At 43.4% G+C, this 20,135-nt stretch overlaps 1 protein-coding gene across 1 annotated transcript in view; it reads left to right on the top strand.

Moving 5' to 3' along the window:
* spon1b (spondin 1b) overlaps window positions 1–20,135 on the top strand; it is a 117,842-nt gene that overhangs the window by 75,535 nt on the left and 22,172 nt on the right. The window contains exon 7 of the mRNA XM_083972808.1: window positions 8,792–8,856. Coding sequence (XP_083828934.1) covers window positions 8,792–8,856 — 65 coding nt within the window. The remainder of the gene's footprint in view (window positions 1–8,791; window positions 8,857–20,135) is intronic.

Raw genomic sequence — 20,135 nt, forward strand, 5'->3', positions numbered from 1 at the left:
CTTATGCTGGCATTTGTGATGTTGACAACAAAGAAAGAATTTCATTGTCAGTGAAACATGTTTCCTCTCTGCAAATGACAATAAACACTCTTGAATCTTGAATATAAAGTAGTGTTTCTTTCTGGTGTTTTGAGCCTTCCCATTTCTTCCATCAGTGGTGATATTGGTGCTTCTCTTCCTGTTTAGTCTTGTGATGCCAAAGAACCTGAGATCCTTTCATTGCCATTGACTGGTAAATCATCTGCAGCCTCCTTCCTCCAAGGGCAGTGGATGCACTCACCATCCTCCCAAGGTGACATGCCCTTCCTTGCTGTTTTGGACATCAGGATGGGTGTCGTCCATGCTGCTGTCTCTCAGGTCAACCTTCAGCCATCTGTCCCAAGTGGCTTCAAGACGTCCGCTTGACAACCTCGGATGCTGCGATGGCCTCTTTCCTTCATTGACAAATGCATTTTTCTTCCTCATTGAAGGAACCTTTGCTTCGCCGCTGACAGTGATGCCTTTGTAGATGTCTTCTGCTGTTGCCCTGTTGCACCTGAGGGACTCCACTGCTACTACCCCGTCCCCCCGGGGCCTTTGAACAGCAACTTGCTCCAGGCATCCCTCTCCTCTGACAAACATCCGACTAGATTCAGAGTCTCCACAGATCTGTAATCTTGTGGTCAACAGTTTGGGCCTTTTAAAGGAATAGTTCACCAAAAAAATGAAATTCAGTCATTATTGACTCACCCTCATGCTGATGAATTACTCTGGAGTAGTTTTTTATTCTTCAAAGTGCATCAGGAGACCCGAGAGGCCGGTTTGTAGTCCAACGAAATCCTTATATGAGAGTCAATAGCGCCCAACACGAAAACGTCCATAAAACTACACAAAAACCTTGTAATATTCCTCCATACTGCTCGTCCGCTGCAATCCAAGTGTCCTGAAGAGATATAGTCCAGAGTTTACTTGAAACTACGTCATTTAGGACATTTTTACAGCCTAAACAGTCCTGTATTGAATTTGCCTGGGGCGCGCTCTCGCATTCACACGATGCACGCAGACGTGACCGGACTTGCTAAAATGAAGTAGTTTCGAGTAAACTCTGGACTATATCCCTTCAGGACACTTGGATTGCAGTGGACGAGCAGTGAGCAGGAATATGAAATGGTTTTTGTGTAGTTTTATGGATGTTTTTGTGTTTTTTGTTGGACTATGAATGACTGAATTTCATTTTTTGGTGAACTATTCCTTTAAGTGCCCATGGTTTGTTCCTTCATTCCTCTTACACCTACGTTCTCCAGTCCTACCTTTACCTCTTCCCGATCCTTTGGGTAATATTGTGGTGTTTGGATGCCAGCCTTCGAACAGCAGACTGTCCCAAAGCGGTGATTCTGCCTCCTCTACCTTCCCTTCCTCCCAGTCCTGACCCGTGAATACTTAATGTTATGAAGAAACACTGAAACCCAACCAAACGTTTTCAGTGGCTTTAATGGGTCTAATTTAATGTTAAATCATCGATGAATTCTCCATCTACACAATCACCAGTGCTTCAATTGGCTCCATTCAATAAAACAGCGTGTTTTTATACCCTGATATTACCACCTTAGCCCTTAGCGCCATTGCTTCATTGCTGCCATTATTGTCCCTGCAGTAAAAGTCTCATAAAAACTTGGTTCTGAATATTCTGTTGCTGCATTGTTTTTGTCAAACTGAGGCTGTAAGTGTGTGTATGTGTGTGTGTAATGTTGAACACAAATTGCCAGGATATCACCTAATGAGACAGGAATAAACACGCCATCTTATCTCTCCTTTAGACCTTATCAGATGAAGTGAATGTTGATTAATTTAATTCGTTCATTTTGTGCAATAATATGATTATTATTGGGTTTGTTTATATCAGATCTGATGGCTCTGCTCTATAAGGGAACACGGGTTGTTGTTTTGTACAGTGCAATTACAGCTGCTAGCTTGAGGGACAAGTAAATTAGGATGTAATTGGACAGATGATAGAAGTGTGGCTCTTGGCTTCATATCTATGTCACAGGTGGTTGATGAATAACCCGCTGAGCTGAAATTGTTGTGCGCGTCGTGTGTCTTTGTGAAATGATACTTGACAAATGATCGAAGACATCTCGCCAGACGAGGGAAATTACTGTTTATTTCCACAAGGGGAGATTGTTTCATCGTGTGTCACCTTTGGATAAAACCGTTTGTGCTCAGTAACCGTATCTGGAGGCATGTCTCTAAGTCAATATACTTACATGTGTCAATGCATATGTATGTGTGTTTCTTTATGTGTGTGTGTGTGTGTGTGCGTGTGTGTTCCCATGGTTTGACCCAAGCTGTGAATTTTATCCGACTGAGTTACAACGTATTGGCCCAGTCATCCATCTGCTCCATGGCCCCTATGCAATTGTAATTGCATTAGTGCAGTGTTGATTTTTTATTAGACACCTTCTCCCAAAGTCCCCAGGCTCATTTTCCTTTATTAGACTGAGTCTGGAAAGACAATACAGAGCCTCACACGGCCACGCGTACGGTCCCTCCAGGCAAAACTTCATTCCAAAGTGAGCGAGTGATAAGTGGGCAGAACTGAGACCAATGAGGGGATTTGGGGAAGGAGTGGTTCAGGCTGTCTGGGTCTGTCCTGTTCACACAAGTATCCGTCTATCCAGCTGCTGCATGAGAAAAATGAACTCTTACATCTGTCACGCAGAGAAAGCCACACGGGAATGTACTTGGCATCTTAAAAAAATGGAAGCAGTGGTGTGTCTTTGAGCATGAAATAGTAAATTAAAGCAGCTATAATCAATATTTGCCCTAATCAGAATGAAACAAACAATAATTGGTTATGTGAGCATGGTCGCTTGTAGTGATGAAACCACTGAGAGTTACCACCAACTCTGAAATTGTCCTTATAATATCTTTCAGCTTAAAGTTTGGTTTTTCCAGTCTGTCATTTCATTGCTGTCATAGTAACAACATAGTAATGTCATAATATCTTAGTAACATAAAAGGGATAGGTCAACATTTTGGCAAATTGGCCCATTGCCATAATCCCTATAGTCATAGCAGTAGGTTCGTTACCTTTAATTGTTGGTGCAAGCTATTTTTAGAATGGCGGAGCAGAGCTGTGAGCTGCTCAGAGGTACGCTACTGAGGCTCATGGGATTTCTTGGTTTCCCTCATCAAACTCATCAAATACACAATCCAAAAACTCCAAAACGCTCTGGTGGACAAGTTGTGACCTGCACATTCACCACGCTATGAGATAATAACAGAACGTTACAAGACAGAGTTGTTTTAGAGGTAAATTCATGCAAAACCGCTGATGCACGTTCCCGTCGTGGACAGTTTTTCAGCAAGCAGCCTCTGCATTTACCTCTAAAACAACTCTGTCTCTAAAGTTCTGTTATTATCTCATAGCGTGGTGAATGTGCAGGTCACAACTTGTCCACCAGAGCGTTTTGGAGTTGTTGGATTGTGTATTTGATGAGTTTGATGAGGGAAACCAAGAAATCCCATTAGCCTCTGTAGCGTAGCTCTGAGCAGCTCTCTGCTCCGACGTTCTAAAAATAGCTTGCACCGACAATTAAAGGTAACGAACCAATTTGACAAAATGTTGAACTATCCCTTTAACTGTTTAATCACAAGTTTGTCATTATCAACTATTTGTTTTACAAGGTCATTTTTTAAAACCTTTTTTAAAGGGGATTTCAGCAGCAGTTTTTAGCAACAACCCTCCTCCATAGACCGTAAGGCTGGATACACAGTAGAGAATTTTAACTCAAATGTATTTATAGATTAGGCTACATGAATGCATGTGTCAGTTTGTGGATCCCTTCTTTAGCTCAAACCGAAATAGCTCAACAACTATTGGAGGGATTGTCGTGAAGTTTCGTGCACACATCCACAGAGTCCCGATAACGACTTCTAATGATTGTGGTGACTCCTTCACATTTCCCAGCGAACAGCAGTTTATCCGTTCACCCCCCTGGCAACATCACTGGGATGAAGACGCTGGGAAATTCAATTAACCCCGATGTTCCCCAACAAATAATTACAGCACTCATTTACAGGCTGTTATTTATAGTGTTGTAGGGGCTGGAAATAAAAATGCTAATTCTCCGATTTGAAAAGCCGGATTCAGTTTTTCCTCATGAATGAAGCTATAAATGAATTGTTCAATCAATTAATCATCCCTGCGCTAATTAGAATCATGGTTAGGTTTGGATATTGATTATGTGAAAACAAAGAAAAGGATGAGCAAAAAAATAAAAAATAACTGAAGGACATGAGAATAATGAGAAAGAAGGATGATACTGGAAAAATGGAAGGAGAATAGGAGGAGGAAGGAAGGATGGATGAGGAGAAGGAGGTGAGGAAGGATGGAAGCATGAGGGGAATTGAGGGTTATCATGCCAAGGCCAAATGAAATCTCTGTGTGTGTCTTCTATCTCCTGCTCTTGTCTTTGTTCCACCTCTCTCCTTCTCAGTCTTATCCATCCCACTCTCTCTCCTTCCTCTTCCTCCTCAGTTTCCTGCTCTGTGCTGCACATGTTAACCAAAGTCCTTGACTGAGTGATTGAACTTCCTGTTTGGCTGCTTATTTTCCTTAAATAGTGACCACCAGGACCTTTTATTTACCTGAGCTGCAGCTGAAGGTAACAGGTGTTTATCTCTAATTCCCTGTGTTTGATGTGTATCGACAGCAGCTCTGCAGGTGGAGGGTTCGGTCCTGAAACAGCCCCCACAGCATGATCTCAATGAGAGAATAACAAGCACCAGAGGGGGCTGGTAAAAAATAAATAAATAAAAAAACATTATGGATTTTTTGATGTGGCGTCCCACCATGATTTCTCCCGGTGCTCCTTATGACTGGGCTGAATATGGAACAGTCTGTACCTGGTCGTCTTGTCTTTGTTCGTCTTAGCTTCCCTCCACCTCCCTCCTCATCTCTTCCGTTCTTTCTCTTCTCCTTGAAATCACTCATGAAAATGTTAACGTACCTTAAAAACATTGGTTAAATCACAGTCATTTTGTGCCATTACAATAATTACCATAAACAAAACAAAGCCATTACAGGAAGATTTGCCTCTCCTCCTGCCGGCCTCCGTGAAGCATTGTGCATTATCTGATACAGGCTGAGTGCTGCCATAAAAACGTGCAGCGCCGTTTCGCAGGAATAAGACGCTCTTCTTTTAGCCTGAGTTGAACCAAAGCTACGAGAGAGTGGATGTTGACAGCAGATGCCGAATGGAGTGAAAAAATGATGGAGAAAATTACCTCAGACCCGTTTATCCTTTCTACATGTTTAACGGGAAACGTGACCGTTGCAAAATGTGCGTTTTAGCTTTTATATCCTGGGTATGAAGTGTTTAGTCAAGTCTAAGTTCATTAGGGAATAAAGAGGTCTGTACTTGAGTATTTTAACATTTCATAGCAAAATGACTCTGAAAGTTGTGTTGATGGGCTCTACACAGTCGTCCACATCATCAGCAACAACAACAGTCGTAATGATGATGACGTTCTCATCAACACTAATGAATGATAACATCCTGTAAACAGAGGAGTCTGTGCTCTCCTGCTGTTTCTGAGCAAAACACAAAAACACTAACCACAAGTTCTGATGATTGTATCACACATGTCCTTCTTCTTGTTAGTGTTTTTATACATAAAGTTTGTTGGACAGCAGGGGGTCAGGGGTCAGGGCGACATGCTGAAGATGATTATTGCTGGTTTAAAGAAATTATAATGTGCAAAACTGCAGATAAACTCACCAAATTTGAGATAAAACAGTATATTCTCATAAATGAATTGATCATATTTAGAGGGATGCTTCACCCAAAATCCATAATTCACCAATTTTCTACTCACCGTCATGCCAAGGAAGGGTTCGGAGAACTTTTGGAGTTATCAAAATGCTTTTGGAGTTGCAGGGGTTAGGATTTTCATATAATGGCGGCGGATAGAGTTCACTTTTGAATCGTCCAAAACACACACTATGAAACATCCAAATACCTCCATACTGCTCGTCTGTACTGACCCAAGTGTCCTGAAGCCGCCACATGAAAAAGTTGTTCGGAAAAATTAATTTGATCTTTGTTTTTAGCCTTGTTGTAGCAGTAGCTCCCAGTGGCTGCATGAGATGCGCAAGATTTGGGTGAAGTATCCCTTTAATGTAATACATTGTATTTCCTATTACATTGTTATAGGCCTATAAAGGGAGAAGGTAAATCACAGATTATATATTTCAGGCGTGGGCGGCAAGTTGTGCCTCGTCATTTACAATATTTTTTATTACTTCTGTCTTGTTTATCAGTTTTCTGACATTCTGTGGTGTGTCAAAACACATCAATAGTGTTGGATTTCTGCACTGTAGCTCAGAAAAAATGTCTATTTAGATAGAAGACGATGCGTAAACTCAGTCCAGTCCTCACTACAGCAGCTGTGGGTTCAAGTCCAGGTCAGAACGATATTTAGTTGTCAGGATAGTTTTGTTCTTGTCAGTCACGTCCAGTTTTGACATTTACAATATGAATTTTGAAGGAACTTTTCCTCATAACTGAAGATTTGCTGTCTAAGTTTTCTTTTATCAGCTGATGAAGCATGTGCTGCAGTTTTAACCACTGCAGATGTCGTCCCTGTAAACACGGTCTGTGACGCGTCATGAATACAAAGTTCACTCACATGACTTTTTAACATCTGTAAAAAAAAAACTTGCTCGTTATAACTTCCCAGACGGAGCCATCTGTGCGTTTTCTGATGCGACGCCGCTCGGGGCGAGACCCCGTTCACACGCAGCGGCCCCGCGCGTCCTGGGTGATAGATGCCTCCGTGCATCCGCGAGCGCTCAAGATGGTGTGAAATGCGATCGCTCTCGGCCGCCTGTGGAGGGAAATCTGAGCTGCGTGCGCGCTGGCCAGATGTTGAAAAAGGCGTGAATACATCATTATCTCCAAGACAAATAAATAATCCCCAACACCTCCCACATGTAACTATATCTGTGAGCAGCGAACTGGAGCTGTGGATCCTCTCAGTCCGCTGAGTTTCTTAACACGTCCATGTTCTGTCGCCGTGTCTGTGTGACAACAACAACTCAGGTTATAATTATTGTTCTGTCTCATTAAAGCAAAAAGTTCTGCAATTTCTATACAGGCAGTGAGTCCAATACTTAACACTGCTGTGGTATTTTACCTGATTTCTGTGAGAGTATTGATAGAAGACTGATTGAAAACACTCAAACTTTTGTCTCACTTGTGGTTCATAGATTAACAGGCTGCACAACTGTGGTTTTAGATGCAAAAACACATGTGTTTGCATTTTACCCTGCAGCTCTTTGTCGTGTTTTTGAACGGTAGTTACTTTGGTAGCAGTTTCCTCGTGGCTCTCTGTGCGTTTTCATAGATAAACAATATTATTTTTCCTTGTCAGCTTGTGTGTTCCCGTCCCTCTGGCTGTCTCCATTCACACATAATGTGTGTGTTTATATGTGTGTGTATGTGTGTCCCTACCTTTGTCCGTGTGTGTGTGTGTGTGTGTGTGTGTGTGTGTGTGTGTGTGTGTGTGTGTGTGTGTGTGTGTGTGTGTGTGTGTGTGTGTGTGTGTGTGTGTGTGTGTGTGTGTGTGGGCTTGTATGAGAGGATGGAGTGAGGTCTGAGGCCACAGAACCGCCGGCTGCTCTGAAGAGAAGATGGACACTGACTTGTAAACTTGTTTTCATCCACACAAACACACACACCCACACCCACACCCACACACAACCAGACACCCACCCACACAGCCAGCGACCCACCAACACTCACACACAGACACACACACACACACACACACACACACACACACACACACACACACACACACACACACACACACACACACACACACACACACACTTTTTTCTCCACACCACCCCAGGGTAGAGAGGAGGCTTTCAAGGCGACTCAGGAATCTTCAGTCAACCAGAAAAAAAGGATTTTTCTTTCCCTGGCACATCCCAGACTGGGGCTGATGCTTGTGGTTGTGTGTATGTATTCGTAAGTGTGTGTGTCTGTCAATCTGTGTGTGTGTGTGTGTGTGTGTGTGTGTGTGTGTGTGTGTGTGTGTGTGTGTGTGTGTGTGTGTGTGTGTGTGTGTGTGTGTGTGTGTGTGTGTGTGTGTGTGCGCATTTATCTGTATTTAAAAAGACAAAGAGACAAAAACATAAAGAAGTATTGAATGCACAATAAAAGCTCCTCTTACACCTGAGAGGGCACATTTAAACTTTTCAATACAGTTCAAATCGTCTGCTGAACCAAACTGAATCCATCACCTGCCGTCCTCATAGATAGATAGATAGATAGATAGATAGATAGATAGATAGATAGATAGATAGATAGATAGATAGATAGATAGATAGATAGATAGATAGATAGATAGATAGATAATGCACTGGTCAGTTCATGAAGTGGCTGTATTGCTACAGAGAGACTTCAGAGAGCGGTGGGTGCTGCGCCGAGTGCAGAATGAGGCCCCTCGCTCGAATGAGACGGCTATTATAAAACAGCAGCGAGCCTATTTGTCCTGATAAGAGACACTTTGTCCAGGTTCTTAAGCCTTTGAAAAGTCGAATCCACTTTGCTGTCCCTGGATGAGAGTGCTCAACCTCGGCCACGTCAATTTGTCAATTTCGGTCTTTTCTCTGTCAATGTTTCTTTTTTCTCTCTTTATAGTCGTCCATTTAGAGACAAATTACTTCTTATATCTCTCCGCTGCTCTCTCGCTTCATCTCTCTAATTCTCTCTCTCTGTCTGTGTCTGTCTCTCCACAGGGAGATGAGGTACTGACTGTCATTAAAACTAAGGCTCAGTGGCCGGCGTGGCAGCCGCTCAACCTGTAAGTATCACTCACTGTCAGCTTCACTAAAGGGGACAAAGCACATCTGTAAGAGACATGATTGAAAGTTACAGTGTCAAAAAATGAGAAACACCAGCGGCTAGATTCATATTTAAATACATACATTTAAATACATACATTGGATGTGTGTTTTGATGTGAATTTACTGCATTTTGTTTCAACTGTAATGACCAGAAAGAAGACATTTACGTTTTATTTTTTATTTTCCTGCCATCTCCAGGGTAAATTAATACATCTGTTTGTTCTGATGGTTTGATTGGGTCGGTATTACAGTAATAAGATATTCATGTCAATTAATTTAGTCATTGCTTAGTCCCATTTATCTGCAAACACTATTTTATGTTGTGGTTTTTACAATATGGAGAGAGGTAACACTCAACCGAGCTAATTAGCTTCCACCCTCCGAGTGGAGTACAAACATAAAAGTCTGTACATATACACAATGTTTTGTTAGTCCATCTAAAACTGGATTTTTACATAGATGTAAAAATGTTGGTCTGATTCAAATTATACTAAACCAAACTGCTCAAAGTCCAACAAACTAGGGATCAACCAGTATGTTTTTTTCAGGGCCGATGCAGATTATTAGTAATCCAGGAAACCGATAACCGATATGTAGAACCGATATTCATTTGCAATATAAATTAAAATTTTGGTTTCAAAATTTAAAATAACACACCTGGGATTGGACTGAATACAGTTTACTATGTGTTTCTTTTTTGTACACTGTGAAAATATATGACAGAAATACCTTAAATTTTTGTAGAATAAGACAAACTCCAACACAAATCTTGGTTCAGTGGGCGGGACACTGTCACGCAGCCAAGAGTGGCGATTGCAGGCAGATAAGAGGGCTGCATCAGAACCAAAGGAGTGTGTTTTAAAACAAGTTAATTATACCGGTCATAGGTTATAGGCCAATCCCTACAACAAACACCCAGATAATGCAAAAAGGAGTCGAGTTACGAACGCTGCTTCACAGTTCCCACCCAAAATGTGTGACAAAAGCAGAAGAATGAATCCGGTCCGTAAAGTCATCCATGTTTCACCAATTTGCTAAGAGCTAGAGCAACTAGTTTGGTCTGTGATGTAACAGATCAACCAGAAAAAGGTCCAATACCAACCAGCTGAAAAGCAGCACATCGTCACCTATACTTTCCTAACAGAGTGGGACAGACCTCAGTTCCCCTCCGTCCTTGTTGACTGGGACAAGGTCGTCGGTCGTCCAATCAAATGTCCCAGTCAAGCTGTAACCGTATAGCTCCATTTAACTGAGTGTAACCCCGATAAAAATACTGTGGGTTTACTAAAAGTAATTGTTATGATTTAATGTCAAAACAGTTGATTTTGTGTTGAATTCATGAGAAAAAAATATAATTGTAGTTGCTTCATGGGACCACAAGAGGGCGCTCTAAGTATGGTCAATGGGAAAAGTGTAGTCATGCGTGCGTTGCATGCTGGGAACAAGACGAGCCAGAATTGATCTGATATGGATGCTGTTGTGAGAAATCGCTAAGCGAAGTTGCCGCTGTTTTTGTGCAAAAGTATTTTTATTTTTACAGTTACGACTCTGTATCATTATTTTTGGAGTTTTCCAAGAGTGCCCGCACGACTGTAACCCGGAGGAGACGCTTTGTTTGTGTTTATAACCGAGGACTCCGGTGAGTTGCTGTACTATGTTACGGTGCTATGCTAAGTTGCTAACGGCTAATGAGCCCGAGTTTTCAGTTGATTATATGTGCAGAATGTTGAACTGTGAAGTCATAAAAACCAATCGGAGTCGACTGAAAGTGTTTTAAAGATGCTGTAACGAGTCAATATGTTAAGTTGAGTGGGAAAAAGTGCATTTGTTTTACGAGTGTCTTAGTAATTTTCACTGCGTCATTCCGACGCCATGTTCAATGTTAGTGAGTGGAAACGAGCTCGGTGTGTGCTGAAACGTTACTTGATATGTACACACAGACGTTCGCTGATTTTTCGTAGTTTAATTAATATGTTTAAATTCATTTTTGAAACTGTGAAATATGCAATTTGTAAATGTAAACGAGAAACATGATTAGAAGAAGATCAGAGTTTATTTTTGTAACATGATTAATATAGTACTGTTAAAAAAAACACATATTAATGGTGACCTGAGGTTTTTTTCTATGTCTCATAATGCAGTCACTTAATTCTTTGTGGTCAGTATTAGTTACATTTGATTTAAAGAGAGAAATAGATATAAATCTGTACAGATATTAATGACTGCTAGTTAACTTTTATGTTCTACTATGCAGATTGGTTTTTTTTATATGCCGAATTGCTGAATCTACATCGAGTGTCGAGTGACCAGGGGTTTCTGTCTGAGAGAGGCGGGAACAGAGAGGAGGCAGATTCCTCCATCTTCATCGTCGTCGTGGAGAATCGTCACCTGGAGGAAATATCCAACCAGCGCGCAGTAACATACATACACAAACACATACTACCCGGGTAGACCACATATACACTGAATAGACTTTGACTTTGACAAATATGGATTCCAACTAGACTTTTGACTGGACGCATTGAACTTGAGCAGCTGAGAGCTGAGGGGACAATTTCTTTTGTTTTTGTTTATTATTTTTGTTGTTATTTTTCATACCTTTGGGGATTTTCATCTCAACATGTTTCAACTTGAATTTTCATGCTGTGAGAATAAACATGCTTGTGGTTACTACTAATCTTCCCTCGCTCCTTGAGACGAATTAGAAAGAAGTTTATCTTTAGTGGTCTAAGTAAATCACAGAGCGTTACATCCTATTTTGTGGCGAGCTAGCCAGGAGCGAGGGTTATATAGGTTAACTGTACAACATAAACTGTTATTTTGAACATAAGAAATTGCCGTTTAATTTATCTGATTATCCCCATTATTAATTTTCCTTTTTTTGTCCCCTCTCTGACTTAAACTGAGGATAATGGCAGACAGTAGTGACAAGCTGTTCGTGTCTGTGTCTGGTGTTACCAGTAATGATGCCGATCAGGACATTATTGATTCCCTCAAGAAATATGGCCCCGTAGCTGGAATAAGGAGAGTGCAAAACACAGGAGGATCAGATGGAGAAACAGTCATCGTCGAGTTCCAGTCAGGAATTACAAGAGCAAATGTTGAGCCTCTTCTCCCTATGGAAGTAGTGAATGTGACCAACCCAAGTGTCAAGTGGCAAGTAGACCATGTTCCAACACTTACCTCGTCTGCTGACCAGTCCACAGCTGTTTTATCTGCACCATCCACTGACTCCAGTAACAGCAGTGACTCTGATAATGGTGCTCACTCAGACAGCAGCACCACACCTCTCATGCACAGAAGCAAGAAAAAATCTGGACATGGTAAGCCCCTCACACCATTCACACCTACCATGACACACAATCCAAGTGCTTCAAGTACAGTTAAAAAGAGACACCATGTACATACAAATCCCACGAGCCCCACCTTGAGTAATGAAGTGACAAACCCACCTGAAGTCCAACGTGTTGTTGTGGAACATGTGATCAAAAGTCAACCAAACAACTCCAAGTGGATGAGGACGTTCTCTGGTAAAATACCCAAGCCCCCAGGTGAGGCAGATTATGAGACATGGTCGTTACATGCAGAGTTGATGTTTAATGATGACAGTCTTTCAGTCGATGTACAGCGGAGGAAGATATTAGAGAGCCTGCTTCCCCCAGCTTCAGATGTGGTGAGGCAGCTTGGTACCTCTGCACATCCCAGACATTATGTGCAACTGCTCGACTCTGCATATGGACTTGTTGAGGATGGAGAGGAGGTGTTTGCCAGGTTCCTGAACACTAACCAGAATCCAGGGGAGAAGGCATCTGATTATCTACAGCGGCTGCAGAGTCTCTTGTGCACCGCTGTGAAGAGAGGTGGCGCAAAGCAGGTAAATGCAGACAGACACCTACTGAAGCAGTTCAAGCGTGGTTGCTGGGACCACAGCCTGGTCTTACAGCTGGAGCTCAAGAATGAAACACCTCCCAACTTTGCAGAGCTGTTGCTACAGGTACGTACTGAAGAGGACAGGAGAGCATCAAAACATGACAGGATGCAACGTCACTTTGGCTCCTCCAAGACCAAGCCTTCAGTAAACATACACTCTGTGCCTGACATCTCTCTCTGTGATCCCAACACTAGCTTACTGCAGTCATACATCTCTGAAACTGAAAGTCTGAGAAAACAAGTGGCTCAGCTACAGATGCAGCTAAGCAGCAAGAAATACAAGAAAGAGAAAAAACTGGAATTTAAAGGTACAGTACAAACAAATAACTCACCTGCACCAGTGGCTGAAGCACAGGCTCATCATGTGATGCCGCAGAACACACCCACTTCAAGACCTCAACCTAAGGCCTGGTTCTGTTATAAGTGTGGAGAGGACGGCCACATCGCCAGGAACTGTGACAAGCCCATGAACAAAGCCCTTGTAGACCAAAAATACACAGAACTGAGACACAAGCAGGACGAGTGGAAGGCAAGACAGCCGTTAAACTGGAACGGGTTCCAGTAACGGGACCTACTGGAACCGAGGACACAGAGGAGAGTCCCCTATCAAAATGGAGATGTGAAACCAAATGTCAACAAGCCACGGCAGCCACGCGTCGGCTCACAAGAAGATTGGTTGGTTCGAGGCATGTAGCCGGAGTCACAGTTGGCGGAGTTCAGCAAAACTGTCTAATGGACGGAGGCTCACAGGTCACGACCATTACCAAATCCTTTCATGAAACCCACTTACCTTCTCATTCCATCATTCCCATAGAGGACCTCTTGCACATAGAGGGAGCTGCAGGCCAACACGTCCCTTACCTTGGCTGCATTGAAGTTGACATAGCTTTCCCAGAACATTTCACTGGAGAGCCTAAAGTGGTCACGACGCTGGCTCTAGTTGTCCCCGATCCCAGAACCAGTGTTGAAGTTCCAGTTCTCATCGGCACAAACACTCTCGACATCCTGTACAAAGGTTTCAACAAAGGAACGACAATTTCACCAGATTGTGAGTATGCTCCGCTCGTCAGACACCTGCAGAGCATTTACTTATGCAAGACACAACAAGATGGGAGAGTGGGCAGAGTAAAATTACAGTCAAGGAGCACCATCGTCATTCCGGCTGGAAAGAAAATGGCAGTAAATGGCCGTGCCAGACATGTCTCCACTGTTCATGGTGCACCTCTCCTGGTGGAGCCCCCCACCAACGTCAGTCTGCCAAGTGGTTTGATATCCTGCAGTTACATTATGGCAAGCCCACGTCAGACCTCCTTTAAAGTTCCCATCCTCCTCAAGAACGAGTCTGCACACGACATCGTAGTTCCAGCCCATCGAACTTTGGCCGAACTCTCCATGCCACTGTCCATCTCTCCATTGACCTCCACCCATGATATTAAAGGGGAAGTGCAAACCTCCAACCAGACCAACATAACGGCCCAGTGTTTCACAGCTGGTCAAGTGGATCCTGAAAACTCGATCAAGTTTGAGTTCACTGATTCTCCTCTGTCAAAAGAATGGCAAGACAGGATCACCAGGAAGTTGAATTCTATTCCTGAAGTCTTCGCAAGGGGAGATCTGGACTATGGACATACGACAGCTGTAAAGCACAAGATCCGCCTTTCTGACCCAACGCCTTTCAAACAGAGGGCAAGGCCCATCCATCCATCGGATTACGAGGCGGTTCGTCTCCATCTGAAAGAGCTGTATGATGCAAACATCATAAGAGAGTCAGAGAGTCCGTTTGCTTCGCCAATCGTCATTGTGAAAAAGAAAAATGGACAAATTCGCTTATGTGTGGATTACAGAAAACTGAACAGCCAGACGATTAAAGATGCTTATGCTCTGCCACACATCGAAGAAGCGTTCGCATCTCTGACAGGAGCAAAGTGGTTTTCTGTTATGGACTTAAAGTCAGGCTATTATCAAGTGGAAATGGAGGAAGAGGATAAACATAAGACCGCCTTTGTCACACCGATCGGTTTTTGGGAGTTCAATAGGATGCCACAGGGAGTGACCAATGCCCCAAGCACCTTTCAGCGAGTTATGGAAAAGTGCATGGGCTCGCTCAATCACAGAGAAGTGCTGGTATTCCTAGACGATCTCATTGTGTTCTCCAACAGCCTGGAAGAACATGAAGAGCGGCTTTCGAGGGTGCTGAACCGACTAAGAGATTTCGGTCTCAAATTGTCACCGGAGAAATGTCACTTCTTCAGGAAGTCTGTGAGATACTTAGGTCACATAGTATCAGAAAACGGTGTGGAGACCGACCCTGCTAAGATCACAGCACTTACCTCATGGCCCCGCCCGAACAACATCTCCGAGTTGAAGTCGTTCCTCGGATTCACAGGCTATTATCGAAGGTTTGTCAGAGACTACTCCAAGATTGCAAAGCCTCTAAATGATCTGACGGCTGGATACGTCCCTGCAAAGAGAAAGAAACATGAGAACACATCAAAAGGTCAAAGGTCATTCTCCAATGTCGACTTAAAGAAACCCTTCAACGACAAATGGACACCCTCATGTGAGGAGGCATTCAAAACCCTCATTGAGCGGTTGACAACAGCACCTGTACTGGGATTCGCCGACTCCAAGAAGCCATACATACTCCATACAGATGCTAGCTTGCATGGACTTGGAGCCGCGCTGTACCAGGAACAAGGTGGTCAAATGAAGGTTATTGCATATGCCAGTCGAGGGTTATCCAACTGTGAACGCAGATACCCCACTCACAAGCTTGAGTTCCTCAGCCTCAAGTGGGCGATCACGGATAAGTTTGCTGATTACCTCTATGGAGTGGAGTTCAGCGTGCTAACCGACAATAACCCCTTGACTTACGTCTTGACCTCTGCAAAGCTGGACGCCTGTGGTCATCGTTGGCTTGCTGACCTTTCCAACTTCAATTTCAGCATCAAATACAGGGCTGGCAAAAAGAACCAGGACGCAGATGGGCTATCAAGACGTCCGCATGCCCCTGCAGAAGTTGATGACAGTGCAGCAGTTGAGGATGAACGAGTGCGGCAGTTTATGTCAAGGTTTCTGAAGGAGGAAAATGAGGACACTTTCCCTAAGGAGGCTGTCAAAGCCGTCTGTGAGCGACATCAGCTGGACAAATTCACCGAGACTGAGGAAGGAAGTGGTCACTTACCTGTCATCGTGGAGTGTCTAGCCATGGATGAACGTGCTATCTGCCCTGAATATGCTCACGCTGACCTGCTTCCTGGATCCACTACACTTCCCAGAATGTCTCAGCAGGATTGGGCTGTGGAGCAGAGAAATGATCCAACCATCAGCAGAGTAATGGACATCGTCAGAGCAGGTAAACGTCTCACTTACCGTCTCCGGCAGAAAGAGGAAAGAGAAGTACAGTTACTACTCAGAGTTCAAGACCGGCTGATACTGAGTGATGAAGTCCTGTATAGAAAGTGCAAGGGTGAGGATCAACCTACCTTCCAGCTCGTTCTTCCGAAGAAATACAGACAGATGGCGCTGATGAGTCTCCATGATGATGTCGGTCATTTGGGATATGAGAGGACAGTAGATCTGGTACGTGCACGGTTCTATTGGCCGAGGATGAGTTTAGAGGTCGAGGAGATGATCAGAAGATGTGAAAGGTGCCTTCGACGCAAAGCAAGGTCAGAAAGAACAGCTCCCCTCGTCAACATCAAGACCAGCCGGCCACTCGAGTTAGTGTGCATGGACTATCTCTCCTTGGAGCCAGACGGCCGTGGCACGAAGAACATACTTGTGATAACTGACCACTTCACAAAGTATGCAGTTGCAGTACCTACTCCTGACCAGAAGGAGAAGACGGTAGCCAAAGCGCTGTGGAATAACTTCCTTGTACACTATGGCATACCTGAGCGCTTACATAGCGATCAAGGTCGCAACTTTGAATCCGCCGTCATCAAGAACCTCTGTGACCTCCTGGGGATAAAGAAATCGAGGACGACGCCTTACCATCCGCGTGGTAATCCGGTAGAGCGTTTCAACCGGACCTTACTCGCGATGCTCGGAACCCTCGAAGAAGTGGATAAAGTGATGTGGCGTGACCATGTGCAGCCATTAGTCCACGCCTATAATTGCACAAAAAACGACACAACTGGATTCTCCCCATATCAACTAATGTATGGAAGACAACCAAACCTGCCAATTGATGTGGCTTTTGGATTGAATCCTGAAGGACAGAGGAAAGTCACTCACAGTGAGTATGTGAAAAAACTCAGGGAAACACTGGAGGAGAGTTACAGACTGGCTGTCGAGCACAGTGATAAGACGGCTCTACGCAACAAACAGAGGTACGACATGAAGGTCAGAGAATCCACTCTACAAGTTGGAGACCGTGTCCTTGTGAAAAATGTCGGGATACGAGGAAAACACAAGATTGCAGACAAGTGGAGTCAGACGGTCTACAAGGTGGTGAAACACATTGATGATTCCCCTGTGTATGTGGTGGCTCCACTCACCTCCGAAGGCCCTGAGAGGACTTTACACCGAGATCTGCTCCTACCTTGTGGGTTCCTTGCACCTTCAGAGTCCGCTGAAGTCGATGAAGTCAGTCAGAGTAACCGAAAGGAGAAAACTGCCAGAACCCCCCGGAGAAATCCAGTACCTGAAGTTGAGGAGGCAGAACATCTGCATGATAGCGATGAAGAGGTGGAAGTGCACTATTCATCAGGAAGTCAAGGTGAAGTTACCTACCCATCATTCACTGTTGTGCATGACATTCCCAGAACAAAGATCAAGCCTCCCTTGAACTTGGATGTGAACCTAGAAGGGTCAAATCTCAACCCGACTGCTAGAGAATTCCATCCCCAACAAGTGGAAGAAGAGGAACACTCAAACACATCGCAGGTTCCAAGTGTGGAAGCAGATGTGGATGTTGACTTGCCTGCCGACCTCTTACCTGTCGATGATGTAAACCTACCTGCGGAGGGAAAATACCTACCTTCAGACAACTTACCGGACGAGACAGAGTTACCTGTGGAGAGAAACAACTTACCTTTGGATACCTTACCGGATGAGACAAAGTTACCTGTGGAGGAAATAGACCTACCTGCTAACTTACCTGTGGATGAAGGTCTAGTAGTACCCGATGAACCACTCGCTGGAGAACCTGAAAAGGAAATTGACCACACAGAACTGGAAAATCAGAGAGCAATGAGAGAGGAAAGCAAAGGAGACAATGTCACAGAGGAGATTGGACTGACTGATACCAGTTCTGTTCAGGATGAAAGAGGACCAGAGATCAGATGGCCAACCAGAACTAGAAAAGAGCCTGACAGATTATCATACAGACATCTTGGAAACCCCTTGACTATGGTCATGCGCTCCATACTGCATAGTCTGGACCAAGTTTTCACAGATGCCCTTGATATGCCCATCCTACCAAGCCCTTCACCTTCCCCTTACACAAGCCCAGTTATTGATATTTAAGTGTGTTGACATGCAGAGACGCATGCCAATTAAGGGCGGGTGGATGTAACCCCGATAAAAATACTGTGGGTTTACTAAAAGTAATTGTTATGATTTAATGTCAAAACAGTTGATTTTGTGTTGAATTCATGAGAAAAAAATATAATTGTAGTTGCTTCATGGGACCACAAGAGGGCGCTCTAAGTATGGTCAATGGGAAAAGTGTAGTCATGCGTGCGTTGCATGCTGGGAACAAGACGAGCCAGAATTGATCTGATATGGATGCTGTTGTGAGAAATCGCTAAGCGAAGTTGCCGCTGTTTTTGTGCAAAAGTATTTTTATTTTTACAGTTACGACTCTGTATCATTATTTTTGGAGTTTTCCAAGAGTGCCCGCACGACTGTAACCCGGAGGAGACGCTTTGTTTGTGTTTATAACCGAGGACTCCGGTGAGTTGCTGTACTATGTTACGGTGCTATGCTAAGTTGCTAACGGCTAATGAGCCCGAGTTTTCAGTTGATTATATGTGCAGAATGTTGAACTGTGAAGTCATAAAAACCAATCGGAGTCGACTGAAAGTGTTTTAAAGATGCTGTAACGAGTCAATATGTTAAGTTGAGTGGGAAAAAGTGCATTTGTTTTACGAGTGTCTTAGTAATTTTCACTGCGTCATTCCGACGCCATGTTCAATGTTAGTGAGTGGAAACGAGCTCGGTGTGTGCTGAAACGTTACTTGATATGTACACACAGACGTTCGCTGATTTTTCGTAGTTTAATTAATATGTTTAAATTCATTTTTGAAACTGTGAAATATGCAATTTGTAAATGTAAACGAGAAACATGATTAGAAGAAGATCAGAGTTTATTTTTGTAACATGATTAATATAGTACTGTTAAAAAAAACACATATTAATGGTGACCTGAGGTTTTTTTCTATGTCTCATAATGCAGTCACTTAATTCTTTGTGGTCAGTATTAGTTACATTTGATTTAAAGAGAGAAATAGATATAAATCTGTACAGATATTAATGACTGCTAGTTAACTTTTATGTTCTACTATGCAGATTGGTTTTTTTTATATGCCGAATTGCTGAATCTACATCGAGTGTCGAGTGACCAGGGGTTTCTGTCTGAGAGAGGCGGGAACAGAGAGGAGGCAGATTCCTCCATCTTCATCGTCGTCGTGGAGAATCGTCACCTGGAGGAAATATCCAACCAGCGCGCAGTAACATACATACACAAACACATACTACCCGGGTAGACCACATATACACTGAATAGACTTTGACTTTGACAAATATGGATTCCAACTAGACTTTTGACTGGACGCATTGAACTTGAGCAGCTGAGAGCTGAGGGGACAATTTCTTTTGTTTTTGTTTATTATTTTTGTTGTTATTTTTCATACCTTTGGGGATTTTCATCTCAACATGTTTCAACTTGAATTTTCATGCTGTGAGAATAAACATGCTTGTGGTTACTACTAATCTTCCCTCGCTCCTTGAGACGAATTAGAAAGAAGTTTATCTTTAGTGGTCTAAGTAAATCACAGAGCGTTACATGAGCATGTAAACGTACTGAATACGAGCAAGTTCTCTGAAACGTTCAATGGCAAATGGTCTTTTCTAGTCTTATCGACCACTCAAAGCACTTTACACCTGGAGCCACATTCACCCCTCGCACGACTGTTTTCTACCACACTGCACCCACTCACCGGGGCTGTTAGGGGTTCGGCATCTTGTCCACCAGCCCTCTGACTAGTGGGCGTCCTGCTCTGCCTCCAGCGTTGTAAAGGGACAGACAGCTTGAATATGAAGGTATAAGCTCCGACTGATATAATTAACACAAATAGAA

Source organism: Trachurus trachurus (assembly GCF_905171665.1).
Source record: "Trachurus trachurus genome assembly, chromosome: 6".
NCBI classification, from domain to species: Eukaryota; Metazoa; Chordata; class Actinopteri; order Carangiformes; family Carangidae; genus Trachurus; species Trachurus trachurus.